Source organism: Telmatherina bonti, assembly GCF_933228915.1.
Source record: "Telmatherina bonti genome assembly, chromosome: 2".
NCBI lineage: Eukaryota > Metazoa > Chordata > Actinopteri > Atheriniformes > Telmatherinidae > Telmatherina > Telmatherina bonti.
The window spans coordinates 23975500-24001412 of record NC_136620.1 but is presented as its reverse complement, the minus strand read 5'-3'; the positions used below and the strand labels follow the sequence as shown (position 1 = coordinate 24001412).

Sequence of the window (25913 nt, the reverse complement as noted above, 5' to 3'; positions counted from 1 at the left end):
TATATATATATGTTAACAGGGTGCCAATGCACTCGAATACAATTGTTTGTATATCTGTATATCTGTTTTAAATAGGTCATGTAATCCAAGCAATCTGAAATGTACTTTTCAAATAATAATAATTTCTACATGATTGTTTCTCTTAAGACTTCTTTCTCGTCACTCTGTAAGCTCTTTATCTAAAAAGAAAGGAGCTTTCAGCTCACAGCTGTAAACTGAGAACATGGCAGGGTGATGGAGGGACAAGCTCACAAAAGGGGAAAAAGAGGTGCAGTAAATCCTGCACAAGCCCCAAAAGCTTTATTTCCATAATCCAGTATGAAAAATTCATACAAATTGTTCCACTTGTGGAAAATCAACTATGATAAAATCTTGTTTTTCTTTTCATTTTAAGTTTTGGAATATTTTAGACTGGGGTGGTTGGACTGCATTAACTCTGGTCCTCTAGAGCCGCAGTGTTCGGAGTTTCCCTGCTGCAACACACCTGACAGAGCCTGACATCAAACTGCAAAAGCCTGCTAATTACCCGCTGATTTGAGTCAGGTGTGTTGCACCAGGGAAAACCACCACTGCAGGACTGCAGCTCTGGAGGAAGTTGGGCTCCCCTGTTGTAGAGCAATATGCACGCTCGCGCCGGTAAATCACATTCAGCCTCACATAATAACACAATAACTGTTGTGATCAACTTTTGAAGATTAATTTGTATGGCAGTTATTAGTTATTGTGTAATTCGGTGTCCGTGAAATTGCGCAGATCCACAGGCGAGCTTACTGTCTCCACCTACTCCAGGTGCGTAACTGAGACGCACCTGGAGACGTACTGCACCTGTTAAAAAAAAAAAAAAAAAAAAAAAAAAAAAAAAAAAAGAAAAAGAAAAAATAAAGTCAGACCTCTGCCTCCAATTCTGCCTGTCAGCTCCAAGTAATCAGCCTTGCAAATATGCGGGCGCTTTATCCGTGTTATGATCTGACATGGTATGACTTAGATAACGCGCAATGAATGTCCCATGGGGTTTACTGACGGCTTTGAGTCTGGTGTGCCACACTGAGTCGAGGTGCTCACCGACCAGCTATTACAAAAACTGCTGGATTAGACGGTTCCCGGGTGTTTTCATCGACATCGAGGAGTCACAAAGAAGAGGCGCGCAGCTGCTGAAGTTTTACCAAGAGGAGACCGCGCTGAAATGCAGCCGCACCTGCTGCCTTACCAGAAATTGTGAGTTGTTTTTCTGTCAGGTCGTTTTGTTATTTGCGAAACGGTGCATATGTCTCTACTAATCATGATCTAACAGATTGTCTCCCCTGTTTTATGTAGTTTCCTGTAATCTGGCTATATTCCATTATGATACTGCTCAAGAAAACGCGAACTGTTTCCACATGCATTGTCCGACACTGGAGAGCTGCATCCTGAGTCTCAAAGGCAACGTTGTCCTCTACAATGTCACAAAGGGTAAATCACATAAGTTTCTTATAGCCTAGCCGATGGTCATTAATAGTCTGTTTCTGTTGATTTATTCTATCATTCAGCAGAGTGTAGAATCAGAATCTCCTTCACTATGAATTCAGAGTTGTAATATTTTTACATCCAGTTTAGAAACCTTGAAAAATACGTCACCTGAATACGAGCATGTTGCTCCAAAAACCTGTCAACAGGCTTTCGTTTAGGTTTGATGGTGCACATCACACGTCTGAATCTTGTACCTAATGCTCTGACAAAAGCAGAAGGGTTTTTACATCTTGTCAAAATGAATTAGATTGTTCCCATGTGAGTCTTCATCACATTTCTGTCCTTTAAATGCATCTTCTGTCTGGTGGTTTAAAGATTTCCATTCAAAACTTGCATCCCTTACAAAAAGCTAGAATTTATTCAAACAAAGTTTATGTACTCTACAAAGTCTCTATATTTATTCTTATTTAAAATCTAATGTAGAGATTCAGAATTCCAAGATCGTCTTTGATTTTATTGTATTATATTTGAGAAAGATGATCCCATTTTTATGTACTGACCTGTTGCCAGGTAACCTATTCATCCCTATTTAAAGCTTTGTATATTAATGGTTTATATAATCTATATCATCCATGACCTAGCACAGAAAGTAGGAACATTTGGGTTTGATCAATTATTATTTTGATAGTTTTAAACTATTTCTATGCAATACATCTTATACAGATGGAAAATGTATTTATTTCCCCTGTAAATGGTTCCAAATTTGTAATGAATACGCAGAGTTTAATATTTTGGCAGTACCCATGAAAAACTTGCTAAATTGTCTCTGCCAATCTGACTCATTTACCTGCCTGCGGCCCCCATCCACAATGTTTTTACTTGTGTAGAACATAACTATATACTAGCTCTGGGATCCTCAATCCTGGTCCTCCAAGCCCAGTGTCCTGCAGGATTTCCTAGTGTCCCTCCTGGAACACACCAGACTCAGACCAGCTCTGCATATGTCTGCTATATACACATTGATTTGAATCAGGTGTGTTGCAGCTGGGACATTTGGGAAAACCTGCAGGACACTGGTCCTCGAGCACTTGGATTGGGGATCCCTGTACTGACTGACTTCTGACAAATGCTGGTCGAAAAATAGGATGCCTTACCATAGCAGCTGGTGACCTTGAAGAGGACGTGCCCAGCTGTTGTGGCCGTGCATGGTTCTTCCATATGAGTTTGTCCATTGTCAGCTGTTGTCTATACCTGTTTATTCCACTGCAGACATGCATTGTTACAGCAAAAAAAAAAAAAAACTGACCAAACACAGATTTTTCTACTTGTGCTTAGTTTGTATACAATCGTTCAGCACTTTCAAGGCATAAAGAAATGGTCACATGTTTCACTACATGCAGAACAAAACATTCTTTAGATTGACCAACATCTTCATGTTCCAGGCGTGGATCCTGATCTGTTGGTGTTCGGAAAATACTTCACATCCAACGTCCGCGTGTTACCCCACCACTACGGCCGAGTTAACATCTCAGATCTACTGCCTTCAGACAAGCGACAGTTCATTCATCCACCTGCACTGCTGCCCCTGACCACTGTACCCACAGTCAAACCCTCAACTTCAGCAAGAAGAGCGCATATGACCACAATGCAACAGAGCACCTCTCATCCTAAAACCGTTTCTGCAACACCTGGAAAAACTCCACCAGTCTCAGGAAGGCACACACAATCAGCAACCCAGACATCTACATCCAGCTTTACTTCCCTTCATTCCTCCACCTTTGTTACTACTCCTTGCCCCCATAACCCTGACATGACTCCTGCCTATTTCAGCACAAATACAGAGCCCTCCTCATCCACTACCATCCTCCCTCAGTTGGTCAACAGCCTTTCAACTGCCACAACTCTGAGCAACACAGAAAGCAGCAAACAGGCCAATGCCACCAACATCAGCTTAGGGAGGAACCACACTGCAGGCAGCGAGGGAGGCCAGGGAGTCGGTGGAGAGGACACCATAGTGGAGTTGGGACCTGGCTGGCATGTGGCTGCCCACACCTTATTGGTTGCAGTTGCCATATGTGTCACAGTCCTGCTTAGCTGCTGCTGCTCTGTTCTTCTGGTGGTAAGCTGGAGGGGTCAGAAGAAGAGGATGGGACGCTACCGTACGTCATGGAGAGGGAAAAAGGCCTCCATGCGCCTGATTAAGTACGTTCTGGTCAGAGAGAACTCCTGAACAGGAGGAGAAGGGGAGAATGATAATAGAACAGACATTTTGCTTGTCTTTAATCTTTTTTTCTTTTAATGAAGTGCATTAGATTGACAGTAACCTCATGAAAATTTTCTTTTAGTAATGTATGCTTTGTACTGCTTTGCTGTGATTGGATAAGGATTAAGAATTAGAAGGCTGGAACGGGGGGGTTGATTAGCAACCACAGCTTAGGTTTCAATTCAACTTTAGACACAAGCAGACTACATCTTCATGGAAGTGACTGCCCTTCTGCTCGAACTACATTTTTCTGTACTTGATTGTTCATGCCAGACCTTGAAAACATTGGCTAGTCTATATTGCTCTTAAGAGCACTTAATGGCTGCAACACGAGTGTGGAACACATCATCCGGTGTTAAACTGTCCTGCACATCTCCTCACTGTGTTGGATTGCCCCTGACCTAAAAGCGGAAAAAACACAAACACTCTGAAAAGTGAAGTACTGTTAAACAGCCTGCAGCTCAAAGCATCCTTTCACTGAGGAGCTGCTCTGAGACCTGATGAAGACAAGAGGGGGATGAGGAAAGATGGGTTGGAAACTCTGAATGAGGCTTTCAGTACTTAAATGCTTTAAGTTGATGCCAACTTTGTATAGCACTCATTAAAAGCAGCTTACAACATACTTTATTTAGTCATTAAAGGTCACATCAGATGTCATCAAGCTGCCATTATCTACAGTAATTGCTTGTTGAGTCCCAAATGACATTCACATAATTCACATGAATATAAAATGTTTGCAACTTCTACACATCCTTGTTGCTCACCATCTTGATGTAAATAGGTTTACTTGTACATTTATTTTACAAGCTGAGCAATTTCTTGACGGCCTCCTTGTACTGCAGCATGCTGCTTTCATTCTCTTCATTTTTTAGTCTCGTCACAGAATTCTTGTATTCCTGCACGTCTTGTCTTCCCAACAGCTGTTCTTGAACTTCCTCGCTGTCTTCCTCTCCGGCCACTTTCATGCGAAGGAGCACGTCCAAGATATTCTTTTGGGATGGGCTGTTCTCCCAGCTATACTCCTCCATGTCTGCCACGGTCTTCTCAGACTCCCACGCCTCGATTTTCTGAAGAACGACAAAAGCAGATTATTTAGTCTTTCAACATATGAATAGAAAATTTGCCAGTTTTACTTAAAATTGCTAAAGAAAAAGCTTTTGCTGGTCAAGATTTAAAAAAAAAAAAAAAAAAAAAAAAAAACTAGGGCTGGGCACATCAATGCAGTTAATTATTATTTAACACAATTTGTCGGGAGGGGGATTTTTGTATGTGATTAATCACAAAGGTTTTATGCAATTAAAACACTAATTGTTTCCCAGTAGTAATAAAAAGTCCAACTTTGGTTGTGTTGGGTAAAAACAAAAACACAGTTTAACTTGTTTCAGCCCTTCTGATGTTTCTCGCTCATGGTATTTCTCCACATGTAGCTCTGTCCATCTGCTGCCTGCAAAGCTATCCTCACATTCCCAGGACAACAATGTGATCCATTATACCGCAGCCTGAAGCCAAGCAGCGACTGTACCTCAGTTCTGCAGGTATTTGAGGTTAATGACCATTATTCTCCACATATCTGATCCTTATAACATCTTAATGCAAGTCCCAGTGAGTAAAAAAACAGGATACTTTTATTCCATTGGCCTTACTGGTATAACATTTTTGACAAAAGGCCACACGTGTTTTTTAAATGAGCTTACGAACCCTCTAAACATTTTTTTCCTTAGAACAGGTGTTGGGCATGAGGGTAAACACCCCCTCCATTTTGAAGAAAGGTTTGAGTGGTGAGCCCCGGCGCTGGCCTGGATTAACACAAATTGGAATTAGAAGGCAAGGTCCACCTCTCACAGTGGGGAGATGTTATCACCTCAGTGCCTCTCAACAACTGGCGTCTTTGTGGGCTAGCTTTACAACTTGATCACTACACTACTCTCGCATCGTCTAACAGCCTGCTGGACAAGCACTGTGCCTTCCATTGTGTGTCCAAAAGGGCAGCGGACACTGTTGTGCTTCCTGGCTTATACACATTTTCTCAGAGTTTTCTTTAATGCGGCTAAGTCGTGACGGGAAGAATCGCTAATGGCAGAGGTTGCACAACAAGAGGAGCCGTTTTCTTTTATCTGGCTGGGTGTAAATCCATTCAGACAGCGTTGGGAGGCTAAATGACCCGATGACAGACCTTTCTGATGTGGCATGACTGGCTTGATGTGAATGACTATCAGGGTCACCACCTGATAAGAGAGTCTGTTTTCAAGTCCTCTTGTGGTGAAATGTCAGCTGGACAACGCTACTGTTTGCCAACCTTCTGCCCATTCAACTCTAAAATACTCTCTAATGCAGTGATCCCCAACCCTGGTCCACAAGGCCTATTATCCTGATGGTATTAGATATTTACCTGCTGCAACACGCCTAATTCAAACTAATGCATCTCTGAAAAGCTCTGCACAAGTCTGCAATTAAGACATTGATTTTAGTCAGGTGTGTTGGAGGAGAAAAAGCTTGCAAGTCTACAGGACAGTGGGCCTTGAGGACTAAAGTTGTGAATCCCTGCACAAACGCATTTCGACTCAGATCACACAGCAAAATGGACAAGAATTCCCCTGGAAAATGTCACCACTTTTCTTACATAAGGTCCACGTTCAGGTAAAATTATATGTACCCACAGGTAGATTTGCTTCGCAGTCAGTGAGATGTAACACCCAATTTAACAAAGTTCAGACAAAACAAGAAGGAATACGATACACAAACACAATGTGCTAAGAAAACAGGTGCTCGGAGTTCCAACACTAAAGCATATGGGACATAAGACATGAGGTAATCGCTTTCCAAAATTTTGATGAGCACCACTGTGCGAAGTCGGGGCCACGAAACAAGAATACCACTTTAGTTAGCAATAATGACACAAAACATACATCACGTAGCTAAGAACACGGCCACAATGGGATTCAAAGTGGTCGATTTTTTTTTACAACTCAGTGCTGCACTGAGCAGAAAGCTTTCTACACACATCTGTCTTACAACTTTAATTTAAACTCAGGATATCAAAATCAGTTAAAGGTTTGGTGGTTCTTATGTGCATGGTCTGAAGACTCATCCGATATTTGGTATCACATACCAACACACTGATTTGGCTGATTCAGCAAAGACGTGCATAAGTCCATAAGAGGAAGCGAGAAGAAAGTGTCAGACTAAAGTCAACATTTTTCCCCTTAATAGTTTATATCATTGCATTTCTTTGATTAACAAGTTTCTGGAGGATTATAATACTTTCTGAACTATCTGAAGAATTATTTTTTAAGAGGAAAAAAAAAACATAGCTCAATAGGAAAAAAGGCAGATAAATTCGGAGTAGAAAATGAAAGGAAAAAAAATCAGATAACTGCAAAACCATAAACTTGAATATTGTAACAGCAAAGTAACTAAAGTTGATTAAATCTTGTAAGAGCCCAGCAGGTTATGTGAGGCCATTACTTTTTTCCCTTTCCGTTTTTCCCCTCACAGCAGAGTGCAGTGCATTAGATAAGGTGTCATGGTGTATTTGATCTTAAAAGCAAAGCGTGAAAACCAAAAGTGACGGTGGAGCATGGTGGTAACAAGTAATGCCAGCGAGCAGCTGGCCTTTAAATAAATGGATGCTTGTTGAAAGAAGACAAAAAGGTCAAAAAAACAAACAAAAACTTCAGTGGATACAAAAAAAAGGTCACATTTATCCAAGCAAATACCTAAAAGAGATGATTAGTACTACAGAGTATGTCAGTTCTTCAAACAGTCATTTAGTAAAGTCCTGTTTAGACCTGGCACTGGCATGTCCAGGTGTCCATACAGTCCACTGATGAAGGACACACTCAAATACATTCAGAAGACAGACATCCCAAATTATGTCAGGGTATATAATTTAGACTAAATTGTTGAATTTACACCATACTAGCATAAAAAGGGTAAGGTTTATTTAACAAAAAAAAAACCAAAAAACAAAAAAACTATTGCAGGCCCCCCATGGCGGCGACGTATCATTCGAATGTCTGCCCTATCAACTTTCAATGCTACTTTCTTTATTAAAAAACAAAAACATCCTACTCTGGCCTATAAGCTGCCCATTCTCCCCGGAACTCGCTTCCTAAAAACTATCGGCGACTGTTCTGACCCGACATTGTTTAAAACCTCGTCAAAACCCACTGTCTCAGAACTGCTTTTGCTTTTAATCATAAATGTTCTTTTTCATGTTTGAGTGGGTACCACTACCTTAAAGGGGTGCTATTATGGTATTTCAAGTTTTATGAGCTTTCTACAGTGTTACAGTGTTGAATCCTCATCAGGTATGTGAACGGCACTCTCTCCGTTCGGTTTCCATGGTGACGAAAAACGTGTCGTTTTAGAGAGTTTTTTCTACTTCGAAATCCTTGTGACGTCCCGGTGGATTATGTTCGGTGATTGGTTACCTTCTACTGGTTAACAAGGGCATGTACAAATACATCAGGTGGGTGGAAAACGTCGGATAAAGTTATTTCCAACGATGGCTGGTGAGTTTACCAAAGAGAGACATCCTGCTGCATTCATTGCTGTGGGTTGCTGTTTTCCACTTCGTTTTCAGGGTCTAATTCAGGTTCCAACATGTAGGGCTGTATGCTATGTGTTGACATTATATTTTTATTTATTTATTTATTTTTTTTAGTTCATATTAGTCTAATCCTTCTGTTACAGTTACAATGACGGCGAAAGCAGGTGCGGTGCGCGCTCCCGATGTAGTGCAGTGGCGGGAGGCGGGGCTTAATGCGGAAGAGTCTCAATCCACTCGTTTTGCCCGCAGGCTGATCTGACAGCCTACAGAGAGGGTCGGTCTGAAGTAAATAAAGGGATTTGTGACAATAACTTGATCAATCCCAGCCCTTCTGGGCTCAGAAATAAAAATAAATTAGCCTGAAATGCACATAATAGTTCCACTTTAAGGAACGTTTATGTATTTTTTTAATTGCATTTTCTATTCTTTGTGTTTTCTTTAGCTTGTAAAACATTTTTGTGTGTCATGAAAAGTGCTTTATAAACAAGATCTATAAGTATTTTGATAAGAATGCCAGACAGCTAAATTAGTCAGACCCTTAAGGTCAGTCTGGAAAGGTTTTATAATTACCCATGTTGTCATAAATCGCAGCCAGCATTTACACAATGGAAACAAGTCCTTCATCAAATAAGACTGGAAACTAGAAGAGGTTTAAAATACAAAAAACCCCCAAAGATTATTCAGTTAGGTGACTGTATGAAGTAAAGAACAGCTCTATTTACATCGTGCATAACTTGGATCAGATTTCAGGCAATCGCTCAGTTTGAGGCGCATTTTGATCCCAGTTGTAAACAAACGATCATCCAGGACAGAAAACCTGCTCACGCTTCAGATTGGCACTAACAATGGTTAAGTACATCAAGCTGGAGAAAAAAAAAGCCTACTCACCCAAGACTCATGGTAGAGAACAGTTAGCAGGTACATGGCGTAGTTGTAGTTCTGCTGCCTCAGTGGGCAGCTGGTAGGAAGGAGGGAAAAAAGTAATTTAGAGCATTTGCTAAATTGTCTTTCTACCCTGTTTTCAGGAGGCAATGTTTACCTGTCAGTTGTGATTGTGAGGATATCTGTATCTTTACAGTATCTTTCCCCAACTAGTTTCAGCATTTTCTTCCGTGCGTGGTCATCCAAGTTCAAACTGGACAGCTTTACCTTGGAGGACAATGACGTAAAGTTCAATTATCTTAACAGTTTAAACACACAATACTTTCACAATAAGCTCCGTGGTGTAAGGAGAAAAAGCCATCACCTAGGATTAGGAATAAGAATGACAACTACACAAGAAACCGTTCTTGTTTTCTAATCTTCATAAAGCTTTGATTTTGCTGAGTTGTCATTTTATAGTCCGCCCCCTCCCCAGACTTCAGACTTTATTTATCCCTTTGGGAAGTTCCCTCAGAGAAACCGAAGCTCCATTGTTATACTATCATGAAATAAAAGAATATAATAAGTGTTTAAAAAAAAAAAAAAAAGGTTAAACCAGTTGTTATTTACACTGTGGCCCAGAATCACAACTAAACTCTTGGCAGAGATGACAGAAAAAAGATTATACAGTGATTACATTGTTTTTCATGGCTTTGACTTATCAGTTTATACGTCAAATACATTTGTGTGTAATGCAGTCTATATGCATCCTGCTCTGAGGTCACAAGGGAGTGGGCATATATATGTACCAGAGATGGTAAAGTGGTTTAGTGTGCAGCATCTGGAACTTAAATCAGCTTCTGCTACAGAATGTGTTCAAGTATTTCCTCAGCATCCATCAACACTGCCAACTTCTTTTAGCATCCACTGGTTTTAAAAAGCAAGAAAAACAAAGGAAACCGTTTAATTCATTTTCATGACATTCAATTTCTCTTAATATAAAAGTATGGGCTTAGTCCACTTGTAGTGGATTTGGTATTTCACTGTGTGAGATTTGCTCTCCAATCTATCTTCCAGCCTAATCCACCTGGATTAATTTCTAATTCCTACCTTGCTGATATAATCTAAGGCAATGTGTCATGAGCAGATGGCGGGTGATTAACGGCAAAAATGACACACTTCCGCCGGGAAAAACAGCAAATTTTTCAAGTACAGTTTACTCTGTATCTGTACTGGGAAATAAGATTTATTTTCATTTGTATGAAGAGACTTTTCACATTAAGTTAAAGAACAGAACCATCTAAGGGACTTCTCAGTGTCTGCAGAAATTATGTTTTGCTTGATCTAACCTCTGTAGCATCAGTTTCATGAGTCTGGTTACCAGTGGATGAATCTGTTATTCTTTATGACTAATTAAATATAGAAAAAGTTCAGTTTATGTCTGCATTGATCTGTCTGTCCTTGTTGGTAACCTAATGAAAAAACTACTGGGGGACTTTGTATTTTGTCCTCCAAGCCTGGGTTGTGGTCCAACTTAGATTCCATTCAATTTTGGGAGTGATGTGGAAGGAATTGTGGACACAGGAATTTTTAAAAGGATTGTTTGGAATATGTGTGGAAATGAGCTGCTTGGCAGAGGTCTGCGCTCTCTGAGTGCTTTCCTAGTTTTTTTTTTTTTTTTTTTTTTCATATAACACAATAATGCCTCTTTTTTAATGGGTTTTTGCTGTCATGTGTTCTGTATGTATTTCCATGTATGACTCCAGAGTGTGTGTGTGTGTGTGTGGGGGGGGGTTGCATATTGATGGATTAGTGGTGGAGGAGAGGATTAAGAGGAATATTAAAATGTCTCAGCAAATATGCCAATGCTAAAAGTGTTTTGGAGTTGGGTCTTTTTATGTTAAAAATATAAATGAAATCAAAACATTTTTTCTGTCAAAAAAGCCCAAAGACAGTAAAGTGACCTAAGAATTGCAACAAAACTAGGCTACATGTAAATTTAAAACATACTTGTAGAAGACTATTCTCTGTAGACTTTTTTCATAGGATTCAGAATAAACGTCTTTTTAGATAAATTGCACAGACATGACGTCATCTGGTCGCCGTGCATCCCTGTAAATCTCTAATCTCAATGACTGTCAGGTTTCTCCTCATTCGTTGTTCTATACATTCACATAACCCAGTTAAAAACCAGTTTAAGACTCTTCCATAAAAGGAGCAGAAAACAAACAGGATAACTGGGGGACTCACTCTGAGGTGAACAATACGAGCTGAGGGGTTTCTGATGGAGGGACCAGCAGACACATAATCAGTGCTTTCAACTTTAACAGGAAAGTGCTCATCACATTTGGCATCACTGTCCAAGGCAGAGGGCCACTCTGTGCAGAAAGCTAAAAGCAGAAAAAGATGTTTGCATAAACTCAAAGCAGTTTTGGCAAAGTAAACAATATTAATAACACTATAAACATATAATCAGAAGAAACAAAATCACTTCTGTCTCAACAACCAAACCAGGAGCTTACGTTTCAGAGCTTCACAGTGCTTCTTGATGGCTGCTGGTGTCAAATGCAGAAAGTTTGGTATCTGTAATATAACCAGTGGTAGGTAAATGTTGACAAACCTCAATATTTCAGAGCTTAAATCAAATGTAATAAATACTTCATAGGGTAAGAGGAATTATGCTGCCGACATGCATTCATATCAGGAAATGTGGAATGTAACAATAATAGCAATGATTAATTGATTGACATGAATGAAAAGGGAAGCAAAGGGTAGTGCCAAAACATAAACTGTGGAAAGCAGTGCTTTCTTTACGATAGTTTGACAACCGCGCATAGAGCTGTTTGCATTTATATCAATGCTGATGTGTAAATATAGACAGTGCTAAAAAGGGAGTGGAGAGCTGCATACAGGTCAGCAGAAAAGATGACAACTTTTACCAGTATGTGCTCTCAGTTCAGCTCACTCAGTAGCAGCAAATGCTTCAGAATATGTACAACTACATTCACATATTGTTTCACCCTCTGAGGTCCTGGAGATCCAATCATTTCCCATTGGTACTTTTACAATTTTGTCCAGTGCCAAAACTCCCAAGTTTTATATAGCCTTGCTGCGCCAGCATCAGAAACATGTTCATTTTCATTTGCTAAATAACATCATTGTTTTTCCTTATATGGAGTCTGTAAATAATGCTATGGTTAAATATAGTTTTTTTTTTTAATTGACTTGATGCATAGTCTATGTAAATGTGATGTTGATGTGTGTAAAGCTTTGGTCGGAGATGCTGGTTTTCCAGTGCAACAACCAGGTCTTTCAAAAGGCTCAATATTTCACCTAAATAAAAAAATCGTACGAGTAATTCAACTAATCCATCTCTACTTGCTAAATCCTTTTGCTGGATTTTGCAAACATTTGTATGAAAGCACAAATTATTTTGATAAGACTGCTTTTAAAAAAAAGACAGAACCTTAGAATCCGGTGGGTTTTGAAAACTACTATTAGATTTCTTGCAGGAGAGCAGTGACACAAACAGTTAAGGAGTTTTTAAGGTTTGTAACAAGATCACAGTAAGTGTGAATGCGTGAAAATATATTCACACTAATAAACTGGGAACAGCAATAAAGTATAAATAAATAAATAAAAAAGTGAACAGCAGGATAGAACAAATGACACGTGTTAAAGCTGTGCATGACAAAATTTTCTTCTTTTTTTAAAAAAAAAAAAAAAAAAAAGTGAAATCATGTATTGGCCTCTCATCTCGCATAGTCCGTTTTGCAACTCCCATTTTTTAAAACCTCTTCTTGCCCTTTCACACACTTAACAGATACAGGGACACAGACATACACTGCTCATTACTTAAACAAGTAATCTACAATCCTGTAGAAACATACATGCCATGGTCATGAAAAGGATGTTAAGATGGGTCAAATCATTGGCAGGGATCATGATGAGAAAACATCAACAAGGAGATTGCAGAAACTACTAAAACTGGGTTAAGAACTATCCAACACATTATTAAATATGAAGGATAGATAGTGGAGATTCATTATGTACTGGGATAAAATAAGGTCAGAAAAAAGTCCTGAATGATGGCGATTGGTGATGTTTAAAAGAAGAAGAAAGAACATTTTAACCCTCATAACTAACCTGAGAACATTAAAAAGGACTGTGATTGAACAGATGTGTAGCCATAAGAAAACCAAGCTTTCATTTGCTACGGAGCAGAAAGATTGGAGTTTGGATCAATGGAAGAAGGTTATAGTCCAAATTTACCAGATCCAGAGATCCAAATAAATCTTGTGACCTGACAGAAGCCACAGCAAATGCTATCGTATTCAAAGCTAAAGATGTTTCAACAAAATTTTAAGAGTGTGTCACCCTTTTCTTGTTTTTTTCTTTGGACAGGCAGTGTATTATGCCGTGTAATGGATGGGAAACTAGAAACTGAGTCAATAAACATACATGGTGAGCAGGCCTCACAAATCACAATCAATTATAATGATCAAAATAAAAGAAATATGCACTGTTTGAATGCAGAATAGTCTGGTTTGAAAGGGCATGGTGAACAAAGTGTGAATATAAAATCCCTTGATCCTTTGAGTAAGGAATATTATATAAGACACATAATTATATAAAACATCCTATTTCTGAGAGCAAAATAAACTTGTTATAGGTCTTTTTAGTGACATGAGACTGGCACATCTATGAGTTTTGACTTTAAAAGTATCTTATTTTTAAGCAATAAACACGAGTAAGCCACGTTAGCTCTGCACGGCAGACAGAGAATGAATCGTTAAGGCTGCTCGGCAGAGTTCCAGCTGTGACGAGTGTAAATAGTGGATCGGCAAGTGGCTTGAGTCCAGATGGAGCAGCTGGTGTCTGGACACAGCAGCTCAGTAATCAGGACACAGAGAGGTATCTGTGAGAACCATGCAGCAGAAAGTGCTTCATCAGTACTGCAAGCGCTTTAGCTGGCTACATTTAATTTAGCAAGTGTTGATGACCATTAGGCTGTAAATCCAAAGATATGCTAATCTATTAGACACGGAATGACTTAAACTTCGACTAAGGAGACTCTGATCTGATTCAACACATAATCAGTTGAACTGTTATGTTTTTGATAAAAATACATCTGATAAGAAATTAAGATACCTTAATTAGCTCCAAGTTGCCCTTCTTTTCTGGAGGAACCCCTCCTTTCACAGGGTAGCCCATCCTGACAGGGAGGGGAACAGAGTTTGGCCTGAAGGAAGTTGCAGTTGGATAAACTGCTGTCCAGTCCTGGTCGACCTGCATCTTTTCTGTCCTGGGCTCCTCTGGCTGATTTGTCAAATCAAAAGGCGCAAAAATGGTTTCATCATGAAAAACATCATGTGAAATTCTTTCAGTGGAAATGCAAACTAATTACATTGGAGTAGACGACTTTATATAAAAGACAAGATGTGAACTTACATCTCTTTTGGGTCTTCTGCCAAGTGGTCCTCTACCATTTCTATCTGGAAGGTGTAAAGTGGAAAATAATCCAAACTTAGTCTAGTTTCTTTTTCTTTTGTGGTTACAAAAGAATCCTGTTGGAAATACAGCATTTCATGGTGCCCAAACTCTTATGCCCTCAAACAAGAACCTTATCAAATACCAGGTCTCAGGTTGTTTGCTTGAATTTTTCAAAAAATATTCACAAGTAATAGTTAAACTATTTTTGCATGTATACACTACCAGTCAAATGTTTGAACACACTTTTCAATTAAATTCAAATCTGAGACCATGGTCCTCCACCGGAACATAGTGGATTGTCCTATATGGGTCAGGAGTGAGGTCCTGCCTCAAGTGGAGGAGTTTAAATATCTTGGGGTCTTGTTCACAAGTGAGGGAAGGATGGAGTAAGCCTGTCACAGTAACAAATTTTGCCATGCGATTGTCTCAGAAATTATTGCGAAAGACAATAATATTGCGCTAAGCGATTATTAGTGTCATTTTCAGACAATTTTCGACGGAAATAACAATCGTGCCATAATAATACAAGTACACCCTTTCAAAGATCAACATACTTTATTTCTAAAGAACATTTAGCTCAATGTGCAAACTAGTTTATGCTCATTCAGTCCCCAGTCTGCTAAAACAGATCAGGATTTCTCTTGGGGTTTTGCCAATGTGGTTATCTGAAAGATGTGGTCTCTAACAACCATATAGCACAGTTACATAGTCTATGGTAAAGCTCATATAAGGGGACATGTGTGGACTTCACCGAAGGTGGAATGGTAAAATAGAAGGTCTTTGATCGCCTTCAGTATGTCGTTGTAAAGGTGTGGAAATGCCATTAGTAACATGTATGTTCATCCAGGCAATTCATTCTGGTTGTGAAATGTTTGCAACATTTTTCAAAATGTTGCATTTTAAACAATATTAAAGGGCAACATCATTTTACCAACCACGCAGTCTGAGCACACACCTTTTTGCACTGTCCTGTTTGTATTTAATCTGCCCTTAAAACACCCCAGTGATCATGGACTGTCAGGAAGATGGAGCTAGCTTGTTTGTTAAGGTCTTTTTTCCCAGCTAGGAAAACTGCAGTTAATGATTGTGTTTTAGGGGAAGATGGAAGCTTCTTGTATTGATATGTTTAGTTAATATTGTATTACAACAAATGTCATCACTCATTTTGGGCAAGAGTAAGCGCGAGAGTAAAAAAAAAAAAAAGACAAAGGAAAACTATTGCTACCGGCAAACTTATTGCGACCATTTTTCCTTATCGTGCAATTAATTGACTTATTGCTTATTGAGACAGGCCTAGGATGGAGCGTGAAATCGACAGGCAGATCGGTGCGGCATCTACAGGAATGCGGACTCTGCGCCAGTTTGTCGAGGTAAAGAAGGAGCTGAGGCAGAAAACAAAGCTCTCGGTTTACCAGTCGATCTATGCTCCTACCCTCACCTATGGTCATAAGCTGTGGATTGTGAACGATAGAATGAGATCTCGCATGCAGGCGGCTGAAATGAGCTTCCTCTGCAGGGTGGCCGGGCTCTCCCTTAAAGATAGGGTGAGAAGCTCTGTCATCCGGGAGGGGCTCAGATTAGAGCTGCTGCTCCACCACATCGAGAGGAGCCAGTTGAGGTGGCTCGGGCATCTGGTCAGGATGCCTCCTGGATGCCTCCATGGTGAGGTGTTCCAGGCACATCCCTGTGGGTAAGACCCTAGACACGTTGGAGGGATTATATCTCTTGGCTAGCCTGAGAACACCTTGGGATCCCCCCTGGAGATTTGGCAAACGTGGCTGGGGAGAGGGAAGTCTGGGCTTCCCTACTTAGGCTGCTGCCCCGCCACCTGACCCCAGATAAGCGTCAGAAAATGGATGAATGGATGAAAGTGTGTCCAAACTTTTGTCTGGCAGTGTACATGCATGTATAAAAGAAGAATGATAATAGTTTAAGCTGAAAAACACAATGACATAGTGTGTAACACGATAAAATGCGGAGTCTGTCAAGTGTTCATGTAAGCTGTAATTGACCTTCACGGGCGGTATTTATATTTTCTCCTACTCTCCATCTTATTATTCTTGAACACATATTTTATTTTTGGCTTAATTTCACAGTAGGGACAATGCCTTTTAGTTTTACCGTGATAGACTAATTAGACTGATAGTTTATCAGACTTCTGATACATCAGAGGAAAAACTTTCTTTAAAAAAAAAAACATATTATCATGAGGAGTTACATGGTTGTATCACCTCACCACACGCAGCACTTTGGTTAGCTTAGCATGTGTCACCGGTGGGTCTGGATCGCAGTGAACCTGCGCTCAGCTCCTGTGAAACTCACCTTTATTTCCAGAGGAAGTATTGACAGACAAAGCTGTTGCATATGCGACTCTGTTCGTTGATTCCTTAAGTCTTAAACCACAAACATTTGTTCGACCTAGGAACAGAAATGCCTTACTAGCGAGCGAAGCCATCTTTCCCAATGACTACGGAAAGCAGCTGGGGACAACAGACTAAACTCACGAAATTTTCACATACGTTCACAGTGCCTCCTGCAGATGAAAACAGGTTAGGGATTTACTCATGTTGAATATTTGTAAAGTGGTTGAAATCATACTTTGTATTGTTACAGACTTGTGCGGTACTGGGATGTGCACGACCAGCACTGAAGTATGGCCAGCTGGTAGCTTTCCCTCGGCCAGCTGCTACTTTTTGAAACACGCGGTGCGTTCAACTATACTCGTAAAATAAATATACAGATGTGGGGAAAAAATTGCCTTGCGGCTGATCTCCGTTCGAAAATATCCTCAGCAACATCCCTTTAAAAGAAAAGCTGTGTGATGTTTGTAATTGAAACACTTTTTAAACTGAGGAGCAAAACGTCTAAAATGCGATGGAAATGTTTGTGAAATTTTAGCTACCATTGGTAAAAACCAACAAAATCATGTCATAATCGTTTTATTTTTTATTTTTACTTTATTTAATTAATTTGACATGAACATAGCATATTAAAACAAGAAACAACTTCTTAATATGCCAGATTGAGCAAAAAAGGCTATTTTTCATCTGTTTCCCATACCAGATATTGGCTCCTTGGAATACAAAAGTAAGAGAGGGGGAAAAAAATCTGTTTGTTTAGTCTACTGGTTGGTCTACTTTCTTTATTTTGCTACATTATTCTGAAACTGTTTATTGCTACTAAAGTGCCGCTACTGACAGTGAGTTGATGATAAGCATAATTGACAAATTATTCCCTCATAGTGGATCAACAAAGCCAAAATAAATCACAAATATGTATATGGTGTTGATTAAAACAAAACGAACACTGGTTTACATATCAGTCAGATTAAGTTACCTAAGAAATAGAAAACCACACAATTTTACCTGACACTGTCTCGGCTGAAAGAAGTAGAAAAGCTTTCATAAATTCCTAACCCCTTTATTATAAACTTCACCCTTGATTGTAACATTTCCGCAAAAAATTGCTTTTTGACAAGGTCTATTCTTAACGTCGTACCACTTCCATATAGCTGTGGTTTCCCTAAACCCGCGAACGCAGCACCTGTCCAGACACAGCTACGATGCACTTCAAAGAGACAGGTCCTGCAGACAGCAGCTGATGGAAGACTTGTGATTTCGCTGTATGTTACTTGTTGAAAATGTTTCTAAATGCTTGTGGATGTTATTTGGTCTTAATTGACGTAACTGACGTAATGTATGACTGGACCTTGTTTTCATAAAAAGAGGGGGAAAGGACTTGTGACGTGTTTGAGAGGTAGGCGATAATATCATTGGTCATCGACAACTTGAGGTTGGAGTTTTAAGGTAAGATTTTACACTTTTTCTAACCTAGTATTTTCCGTTTGATTCAGGTCTGTGCTGTAGACTGAAGCGTGTGCAATTAAAAGTGCAAATATAGACTAAACCTTTAATTGTTTTTTCACTTTCACCGGGGCTTATCGCAACCGTTTTCAGATGTTAATTGACATTGGCTAAACAAAAAAAAAAAAAGAAAAAAAGGCACTGTTGGGTCCTTTTTTTTTTATATTGCTTATGTCTTCCCTCCCTTTGTCCACATGCTGGTATTTAATTTGTGATACGCCAGGGGGTCGGCTCAGTTAAACGGAAAGTCAGACAGTATTCGGTAACTGTAGAGCCCCACATCATTCATGCCAGACGGTTCATTGTGCGTGGTAGGAGTGTGTTGTTTAAAAAGGTAGAAACTCTATCTAAAGGTAGACAGAGGTACATGTGGCTCTTTCATCAGCTCATCTATAGATAAGGACGGAATGGCTGTCTCCAATTAGCTCACCTTTCTGGTCCCATGAGACTTTTCCAGTCCTTTTAGGTAACATCCATCACACCAGGTTCAGATTCTCAACAGAGAATGCAAAACAAACAAAAAAAACTATCCTCCAACCTTTCATATGCTGCTCTAATTATGTTACATGAAGCAGATAGGAGTAGAAACGGTTTCGTTTGGGCAAATGGAAAGTGTTTTGTTTACTTGTCAAGCTGTCCTGACTTTATTACACCTACTTTGTCATTTTCAAACATAGCAGTTTTAAGTTACATCATCATTTTGCGAATTCACATTGAAATCACCCTGCCTCATCCTGCCTCCACTGTCGAGCTACTATTGTTTTAAAAGTCCTGCTGCAAATTAATTAATCTTTGAATAATGCACATGACATTATTTTTGATCTGACAGTGACTGTATGTTGAGAGAAAGAGGCCAAATATGCAATTATCTGCATGTTTTAGTTGCCACATTTTTTAAATCTGTTTTTTTTTAATTTTTTTATGATTTGACATGTCTGTTTGTTTTCCTTTTGGGAACCATTAGGAAAAGTAACATTTTGTCACTGATGCAGGCTGGTGCACTGATGCATTATCTTCTTATCTTTCTAAATGTATGCAAAGAGCATGTGCGTTTTTTGCCTTTCCAGATGGAGTAGTTGAAAGGTTGTGACATCCATCAACAGAATGCTGCTTACAGCAGAAAATCCTGAGAAGAATGACCAAATGAACTATCATGCAGTTAGTGCTACATGAAACCATGTATGGTTCTTTTTCTGCAAACATAGCGTGGATCTTCTGCTTTTATCTACACGGGTCAGAAGTAACAGCATAATGAATAACTGTTTTAAAAAGGTAGCATATAAATCTGACTTTTTTCTATGAACAAGCAAACCGTCTAGTTTTTTTTTTTCAAGCATCAAAGGTTGGTTATGCAATGAAATGCTTTAATCAACATCAGCGTCCTCTGGACAAGTGTGATCCACATATGGTCATAGTTTAAAAGTAACAGGCAGAGTGCCGCCACATTTCACATTATCTACTTCTAATCTGATTATAGTTTTAGACTGATAATATTTTTCTTCCAAGCCTGAGTGCTACATGCTAGAGGAGCAAATATACACACAGTACTGTATGAAAATGAATTGTCCATTGTTGAAACTAGACTAATAAAGATGCCACTTAAAATATTTTTGATAATATTCCCATATTCGCTATTAAAGGTTTATCAATATTTCATATAGTTTTTTTGAAATTCAAAGTACGCTGTTCACTGCAATTTCTAAATCTTTGATGACGGATACCTAAATGACATGTGGCACAGCAGTAGAGCTGCTCTGTCGTACCGTCGTCATGACTCACTCTCGCTCCTTTCTCTGCAGGTATGGACACACATGCAGCCCTGCAGAGTGTGCTCTTCTCTGCTGCAGGTAGCTAGCCATGCCTAGCTAGGTTTCTTCTCCTGGTGAGACTTTCCCTCCTGCCGGAACATTGGTTGGAACCTGCAGTACTTTAAAAGTCCCTGTCCCTGTCCCAGTCTGAACTGGACCATCCTAAGTGGTAGCATGGGAGAAAGACGGACACGCTCCTTTCACATGACTTGCCATGTGCAACGTGACTACGGGAGCAAGATGAGGAGTTCCTTCATACGTTGCAGTCCCAATGGGTATGGTGGAAAGAGCGTCAGTCTCAGCTTGGACCATGAGATGGACCTTGCATCCACCACTGGCAACACCATAAGCAGCACGGCTCTACAGGTTCCTGCACCTGACATAAGCCGTTACTCTGCTGTTTCACTTGAACTGGACCCTGCAACAGTGAATAATGGGTCAGGCATTCCCTGCTGTCCTCCAAGTGACACAAAAGACCCAGCTCTTCAGATGGGACATAACGAGCCACCCATTATCCCTGTCCCGCCGCCTCTCCCTCGTTCAAGCTGGATGCGTCAGCATCAGAAGGAGTTTCAGAGTCCTTACATCAAGACTAGCATGCAGGGAGATGTTTACAACTTTCTAGAGAGACCTGCTGGTCTGAAATGCTTCCTATACCACTTCCTTGTGTGAGTACCGTCTTGTTCTGTGTTTAAGATCCAATTTTGCATTTTTGCAAAATGAGCAGGCATCCTTAAAGAAGGTAGAATATGTAAACAAGCTTATTTTGGAAGCAACTGGTTGAAATAAATGAGTCAGTTCGGACTACATGCACAATAAACCTCAATCCCATTGAAAACAAAGCAGATAAGTCTTACTTATGCCGAGTGTTTGATTCCATCCACAAAGGTGTGTGGTTTCTCTCTATATTAATTACATTTAATGCGTCTCCTTCCAGTACAGGTTTCTTGTTTCCTGTAACAGAAGGAGATGAGTCTGGCCTGCTGCTTGTCTTCAGTTGTGTCCTGGTGAAAGTAGTTGAATTAATAGCAACTTTGCATTCTTTCCTTAATTTTGCTTAATTTATAAGCCATTCAGTATTTTAGAGACATGTTAAATCAATTAGCTAAACCTTTCACCAAAATGAAACGACAACTTTTAGAAATCCACAAATGCCCCTGCAATATGTGAGAGAAAGAGCTTCTCTGATCCCATATGCATCCCTCAGTTTAGTCATTGTAAGCCCAGAGCACATGGATTTAGACCAGATTAGATGAAAATATGAATAGTAATAATAACAGGAGTTCAATCGAAATGCCTCCTCAGAACACTGTTTACATTCATTTGGATCAGATATTGAGACAAACGGTGTAGGCTTTTTATTTTCACTGAAGGGTTAACTTAACCTGTTCTTCAGTCATATCTGTACGAATGTTTCCATTGCTATATTTCTTGCCGTTTATTTTTTATTTTTTATTTTTTACATATTCAAACATACTGCAGCCATAGCACACAGTAACTGTGACATTTTGGCCAAGTACACACAGGGGACGAAAAGGTCCAACTGGAAAATACAGTCATCTGGAATTTGGAAGGCAGTAGTATCTTTTATTTCTTGTTTTGGTGCTTTACTGCAGTGAGATAATCAAAATAATCACACATTACTAAAAAAAAAGTGATTCCAAAACCTGTAGTCAAGCATAGGCAAGCATTAGTGGAGTCATTTTGGATTCCCACATATTTTTCATAAAGAAATATACTCTTAGAAAAAAAAAGTTTTTTTCTAAGATCCAATATTGTTTTAATCCAGTTTTCTACAGTAGTGCAAAAGGCTTATTGCAAAGCATGTAAAACACACATCCTCATTGCGAATAGTATAGAAAAACATACCATTCTATACATTTATTTGAATAAAAACGAAATTTACTTTTATTTTAACAAAAGTTTGTTTGTGAGGGTCTTGCTAAGACAGAAAATGTCTATTTCCGAGAAAGGATGTTTGGATGGCAGCCTATGGTCAAAGTCAAGCTCAAATTTATTTTTATAGCACACTTAGCACAAATCTGTTCTACCTAAAATGCTTTACAGTCTCTAAGATACACCTAAATGAATAGAAATAACAGCGATGCAAGAAACAGATAAAACAATACAATGAGAAAAGACTGAAAACAAGACTTAAAAACAATAAAACAGATAAATGTTTCAGTGAACTTGTGGCAAAAGCCAGTCAATAAGAGTGTGTTTTCAGAGGAGACTTTAAAATGAGCAGTGTTTATGGAAGACTATTTAAAGTCAGGGACTTGCTACTGAAGAGGCTCTATCACTTTGCAATTTTAGTTCTGTTCTAGAAATGAATTATATCAATTGGACTTCTTTTTCAGTCAGAAAACATTTTCAAGAGGACTTAGACCTAAAGGAGGGTCAAAATGTACAGCAGGCGTATTGCTAAGAAAATAGTTGTTAGCTTTAGGAAACTCAGTCATCTAATGATCCTACCAGCTTTTGGACCTGCACACAGCAGAGTGGCTCATAACTCAGCATTTAAGCCACTGTGGCAATAGTTAACCAGGACCTCAGTGTTTGACCTGTTGTTTGGTTATCTTTGCTCCTTCAATTTAAGTTTTACTTTTGTACTTTAGTTCAGTTGTTTCAAATGCACCTAATAATTTACATACAATCATGCCAAGACTGTTCAAAACTGTACACAAAGAGAAGTGTTAGACCGTCTTATTAAAATATTACTGTCAAAGATGAATGGAAACACTCCTGTCTACATGCACCTGTTCTGCACCCTGTGTTTCTGTGAAGTCTTTTCATCAGTAATTGGAGCTGCAGTCATCCTCCCTCATGGAGAACGGTGAACTCGAGACTGTCCTTCATTTAATATTAAACACTTCTAACTGTTCACTAACAACACACTTTTAAGTAACGCTTTTGTCAGTGGGTAGTGCTGGTAGCCATCTATTCTCCTGGTCTCTTTAGAGATTAACATTGAAGAAGGTAGGCATAAAGAGCTGCATGCTGCGTTTGTGACAGCTCTTATATGCCTGCTCTACATTAAGATGATGGTAAGTTATGCACATGCACTTGCAGTACTTGATTCATCAGAGTTTTCATTGTTGTGTGGTAAGTATCTGAAAAGTTTCACACAAATAAAGACAATAGCATGCAGCAGATGTGTATCTACTAACAAATATATGGTCTCAACAAACACCACAATGCAATAAATATGGATTTACTGGCATACTATCTAACATACTCATGATCTCAATGGCTGTGTCTTAATTCAGGGTCTACACACTTAGAAGTACAGGTTCATCTTTCATTAAAGAAAAGGCTGAATTTATTACAGTCACTCATTCAGTTAATTGGAGACCGAAATAAGGAACAATAATTAAAATGTGCTAAATCATAATTCAACAATATAAGATGCTGTTTTGTCATTTAATTGAGTTAAAGAAAAAAAACAAACGAACAAATCAGTCCTGGACAAATTGGAGCATTTTTCTGATGAACAGTGGGACAAAATACCTGTCAACAGGTGCAGAAGTCTGACTGAGAGGAAAAGAAAACATCTGACTGGAGTGGAAACATCGCAGAATTAAAAAAAAAAAATATTAGTTTATGAGTGATGTAACAAATATTATTTTATCATATTTGTTTGCTTTTTAAAAAATATTTCTATTGAACCATAATTAGAAAATAGTGTCATTTTCATAAAACTTTTATTTATTACTTTTGTCAATTTCATCTTCTTTCCATGTGACTATATGTTTAGAGAAAGAGGCCAGATATGCAATTATCCGCAGCTTTTAGTTGCCATATTTTTTTTAATCTGTTTTTTTTTTTTTTTCTTCAGGATTTGACATGTCTGTTTCCCTTTTGGGAACCATTAGGAAAAGCCATACTTTTTTTAATTTCCTTGTTTTTTTTCCTTCTTTAATGGGAGGGTATGAATACATATGAGGACGAATGTAAATGCATCTAACAAGGATTATTTTTCACTGAAGTTAACGTCAGCTTGACAGGATGAGCTGTCAACCACAGCAGAGCTCCTCTGGTCCGCCCACCTCCTCCACGTTTGTAATTTAATCACAAAGGAAAATTAATATAAATAAAATTGAAATTACTGTCACCATTTTCTGTCATTTAAAAAATATTTTCGTGTTTTTTGTGGAAGAATGGGATCAGTAATCAGATAAACTTGGCATATGTAATTGCTAGGCAACTGACCATCCATCACAGGGCTAATGGAAACAGATAGTTATGCACTCTTACACAAGCAGAGGGATAAAATGAAAACTAAACACAGAAAGGAAGTAGCTGGGATTTAAATCAGAAACCTGCTTATTGCAAGGAGTCCACCTAGGTATGAACTGATTTGCCTTTGGGCTGAAGCAATATTTATGTTTTGGCGATATTGAAAGTTTGGAAATATTGCCATAAAATCATATTTTTTCATATATATAAACAAGATTATAATACAAAAACCAAATTTTCAATTGAAGTAATTAACTGAAAAAAACGAGGTGGTAAACCACTCCCAGCACCCACACCCCCTTTGGAATAGGTTTTGCAAATAACTAAATTGAAGCAAAAGTACTAAAATGTAGTACAAAGCCCCTATCATTGCTTGATAAATTAATCATTAAAGGCTTAATAAGAAATAAATAATGTGGTGGGAAAATGCAGTTTTAGCTCAGTAGAATAGTTCAAAGAACTACTCAAAGTAATTAAAACTTTTGTGATTGAAAAGTACTATTTTTCAAATGCCTTGTATACCCACTGACACACAATTGTATGCATGCCTCTTGTGCTAATGCAGAATTTATGAAACTAAAGAAATCCCTTTGATTCATGATAGCATACGTGGACATGTGTCTTATGCAGAGTCTTATGCAATAGCAGACTCGCCAGCGCAAAGACAACCTAGGGCAGTGATCCTCTCTCACATTTGTATCACTCCCACTGAGTCTTACATAACAAAAGGGAATAAACATGTATATCCTCATGATTTCTAAATGACCTTCCAGACTCCAAACAGATTATAATGATACCAATCGTGTTTTTCTTTGCTGTTGACGCCTTTTGGTTCACTTTCTTCCTCTTTGGTGTGAAGCAAAGGAAAGTAATTGTTGTGGCATTGTGCTGGAGGTTAAAAGGTCACAGCATTATTTCCCCCTTTTTTGTTATTATTAAAAAGTTGTCATCATAGTGGTCATTTTTATTGTTGTGATACCACGGCATGTCAGCGGAAGAACAGTAGCACCTGTTTATCCTGGTGAAAACGCAGAGTCCAGATGTTGTCTGGAATGCTTGGATGTGTGTTCATATCTGGACAGATTATTGAAATGGTTACAGTGGGTCTTTGACTTCCAGACTCCACCCCTCCCATCTACGTAGAATAGGAGGAAAGGAAACCTCTTGGTGGATTTTTTTTTACAAAGAGATTACTGCCTGAATAAAGAGAACTGTGTGGATTATTTTTACTTATCAGGAAGTTGTTGTCATACAATATCTCACATATACTTGTGTTTATCAGTTGATTTTATGAAATAGTTTGTCTTAAATTTAGTTTTAAGGACCTTAAATTGTGACAGAATTCCCCCTCATAGTTGTGTTTTTTTTTTATTTGGGTTTTACATTTT

General features: G+C 38.8%; 3 protein-coding genes across 3 annotated transcripts in view; 2 read left to right on the top strand and 1 right to left on the bottom strand.

The window, feature by feature from the left end:
- Positions 1–995: 995 nt before the first annotated feature.
- mansc4 (MANSC domain containing 4) lies at positions 996–4112 on the top strand (the record flags this gene model as incomplete). Its single annotated transcript, XM_079247235.1, has 3 exons — positions 996–1215; positions 1315–1449; positions 2889–4112. The coding sequence occupies 3 exons, from the start codon at positions 996–998 to the stop codon at positions 3674–3676; spliced, it is 1143 nt and encodes a 380-aa protein (XP_079103361.1). The 3' UTR covers positions 3677–4112.
- A 200-nt stretch (positions 4113–4312) lies between these two features.
- mrps35 (mitochondrial ribosomal protein S35) lies at positions 4313–17070 on the bottom strand (the record flags this gene model as incomplete). The annotated part of the gene is made up of 8 exons (XM_079247245.1): positions 4313–4776; positions 9150–9219; positions 9301–9410; positions 11373–11512; positions 11645–11705; positions 14274–14441; positions 14574–14617; positions 16938–17070. 8 exons carry the CDS (start codon positions 17068–17070, stop codon positions 4510–4512), a joined length of 993 nt encoding a protein of 330 aa, XP_079103371.1. The 3' UTR covers positions 4313–4509.
- A 3390-nt stretch (positions 17071–20460) lies between these two features.
- Positions 20461–25913, top strand: part of kcnq1.2 (potassium voltage-gated channel, KQT-like subfamily, member 1.2) — a gene marked incomplete at both ends in the record, with an annotated part of 177485 nt that continues 172032 nt past the window's right edge. Inside the window, one exon of the mRNA XM_079246599.1 lies at positions 20461–20954. Within this exon, the coding sequence (XP_079102725.1) occupies positions 20461–20954 (494 nt within the window). The remainder of the gene's footprint in view (positions 20955–25913) is intronic.